The sequence below is a fragment of the Entelurus aequoreus genome, linkage group LG20, assembly GCF_033978785.1.
Source record: "Entelurus aequoreus isolate RoL-2023_Sb linkage group LG20, RoL_Eaeq_v1.1, whole genome shotgun sequence".
Lineage (NCBI taxonomy): Eukaryota > Metazoa > Chordata > Actinopteri > Syngnathiformes > Syngnathidae > Entelurus > Entelurus aequoreus.
The window spans coordinates 23,109,104-23,110,836 of record NC_084750.1 but is presented as its reverse complement, the minus strand read 5'-3'; the positions used below and the strand labels follow the sequence as shown (position 1 = coordinate 23,110,836).

Genomic DNA, 1,733 nt, shown 5'->3' with positions numbered 1-1,733 from the left:
ACATATATATTTATATATCTCCAACCTTGTCCCATTCACTTGCGCTACGTTTGTGTTGCAAAAACTTTGTGTTTTTGGAGAAAGATTTTGACAAGGTGAGCGGTTGCTGGTTATGCATAACAACATGTTACTAACATCAAAAGTATCATAGTTGGGGTGCCGGATGACGTCACCAATTAGAAAATGTATTTTAACTTTAAAAATCTTAACGGCACAAACGAAAAATAATTACGGCACAAAGCAGCACAAATGAACGTTAGTGTAACTGTAATATTTCCCTTATTAAGGGGGGCCAAAGTCAAACAAAATCCACCTTCCCAAATTCTGAAACTCCAAATTGTTCATTCATTTTGATCCTAAGAATTCTTACAACTTTTACATTCCTCAACCGAGCAAACAAAATTTCAAGTTCTGGCCCTCCAAAAAAAACCTTTGAAAAAAACAACAGTATTTTTCCACATTTCTCTACCCATTAAACTTTGACAAACATTCACCATAACAATTTTCCACTTTCTGAAAATGCCCACTGTTATGTAATTTGACATTTCCAGTGTGCCTTCTCTAATTATTGATGAGTTTTTTGCCCACAGGTGAGGTGACGGCTATTGTTATAGGAGTGATGTGCGGCTGCGTGGGCCTGGCCGTCATCGTTCGCTTCCTGGTCAAGACCATACGGTAAGTCTCAGCGCCGTCTTTACCCCCGTTATGAAATATAAAAATGTCCGACCGCTATTCTGCTGCTTTAACTCTCCTGTCTCCTTTGGCAGATTTTTTACTTTCCTCCGCCATGAAAGAGCTGCGGTAAACAGGTGGCTCTAAAACCCTTGCACTAATTTAACCCACTCAGTTGTTTGGATGGACAGATGTCTTTCAGCGCTATCCTAGGATCAGTTAGCACAACCAAAATGTTGTTAGCCTTTGCTTGCACTTTTGCTTCTGGCTTTGTCCATAGACATCGGAGTCATTTACAGGCCGATACAAAACACGATGGCGGCCAAAAATGGCCCTCGGTCCGCACTTTGGACACCACTGGGTTACGAGACTACATGCTAGCACCATTAATGTCAAATATTTGACGAAAACATCAGTTTGCTAACACACAATACTGCTTTTTAATCACATTTGTCCTTGCCACATGGAAATATTTGCACATGCAAACCAGCGAGGTGCACCAAAAGACCCAAATGAGTCAGTTTTTCTTCCCGTCACTCACACACAAATTGGTTGTTAGCAAGTTAATTAAGAGAGTGGTGATCCATCAAACAATATATATAAAAAAAAATATGACCCTAATTTCAAGAATTTAATCTACTTTGGTCTTTCAAATTGTTATAAGTACACCTCGGCATAACATTGTATCATTATCATTAATGAAAACAAAACAAAATGGAAAATAATAATTTTATTACACACACGCATACACATATATACATACATATATGTACATGTATACTTATACATACATTTATACATATATATATGTATATATACATACATATGTACATATATACATGCATAAATACATGCATACGTACATACATAAATATATATGTAAACATATATATATATGCATACATATATATATATACATAGACATATACATATATACATATACTTATATATAGATACATATATATACACATATATATACACACATACATACATATACATATATAGATACATATATACATATACACATACTGTATATATACACATACATATATACATATACA

At 35.0% G+C, this 1,733-nt stretch overlaps 2 protein-coding genes across 2 annotated transcripts in view; one reads left to right on the top strand and one right to left on the bottom strand.

Annotated features, from left to right (window-relative positions):
• ciarta (circadian associated repressor of transcription a) overlaps nucleotides 1-1,733 on the bottom strand; it is a 248,376-nt gene that overhangs the window by 83,536 nt on the left and 163,107 nt on the right. The gene's annotated exons all lie outside the window — the stretch shown is intronic.
• ca14 (carbonic anhydrase XIV) overlaps nucleotides 1-1,733 on the top strand; it is a 42,909-nt gene that overhangs the window by 27,619 nt on the left and 13,557 nt on the right. The window contains exons 9-10 of the mRNA XM_062030401.1: nucleotides 591-675; nucleotides 768-809. Of these exons, the coding sequence (XP_061886385.1) occupies nucleotides 591-675; nucleotides 768-809 (127 nt within the window). The remainder of the gene's footprint in view (nucleotides 1-590; nucleotides 676-767; nucleotides 810-1,733) is intronic.